This window comes from Egretta garzetta, unplaced genomic scaffold, assembly GCF_000687185.1.
Source record: "Egretta garzetta isolate BGI_Z169 unplaced genomic scaffold, ASM68718v1 scaffold60, whole genome shotgun sequence".
Classification (NCBI taxonomy): Eukaryota; Metazoa; Chordata; class Aves; order Pelecaniformes; family Ardeidae; genus Egretta; species Egretta garzetta.
In genome coordinates this window covers 3,046,711-3,047,133 of record NW_009258269.1, presented here as the reverse complement: position 1 = coordinate 3,047,133, position 423 = coordinate 3,046,711, and the positions used below count along the sequence as shown (strand labels likewise).

The 423-nt window shown below is 64.5% G+C and overlaps 1 protein-coding gene across 1 annotated transcript in view; it reads right to left on the bottom strand.

Annotated features, from left to right (window-relative positions):
* ARAP3 (ArfGAP with RhoGAP domain, ankyrin repeat and PH domain 3) overlaps positions 1–423 on the bottom strand; it is a gene marked incomplete at its 5' end in the record, with an annotated part of 19,472 nt that extends 19,049 nt beyond the window's left edge. Inside the window, one exon of the mRNA XM_035889133.1 lies at positions 6–423. Within this exon, the coding sequence (XP_035745026.1) occupies positions 6–423 (418 nt within the window). The remainder of the gene's footprint in view (positions 1–5) is intronic.

The window sequence follows — 423 nt, the reverse complement described above, 5'->3', positions numbered from 1 at the left end:
CGGCTTTGAGCGAGGGAAATCTGTCCGGGGCTTGGGAACCGGCTTCGGGAGGGGAGGAGCAGGGTCCTTCTCTAGAGGCAACGCCTGGGCGGGCGCAGTGACACGCTGCTGCGTCCCAAAGGTGTCAGTAGCCCCTCCCGGCTCTGCTTTCATGGCATCCTTGCCTGCCTGGGGGGTATCAGGGACCTCAGTGGCTCGGCGAAGGGGGTCTCCTGCTGCGGGTCCCCCTTGGGATTGACCGAGCATCCGTGTCTGCTGCGCCAAGTTCAGGATCCTTTTGCGGTGCCCGGTGGCAGTGATGCCAATCTGCTGCAGGCGGTGGCTGTCCAGCGAGGCGGCATCCCTGGCCACATGGTACCCATGCTGCTTGAAGACATCCCGGTACCTCTCCAAGCGGATGGGGGGCACGCAGGGCCCGAATAT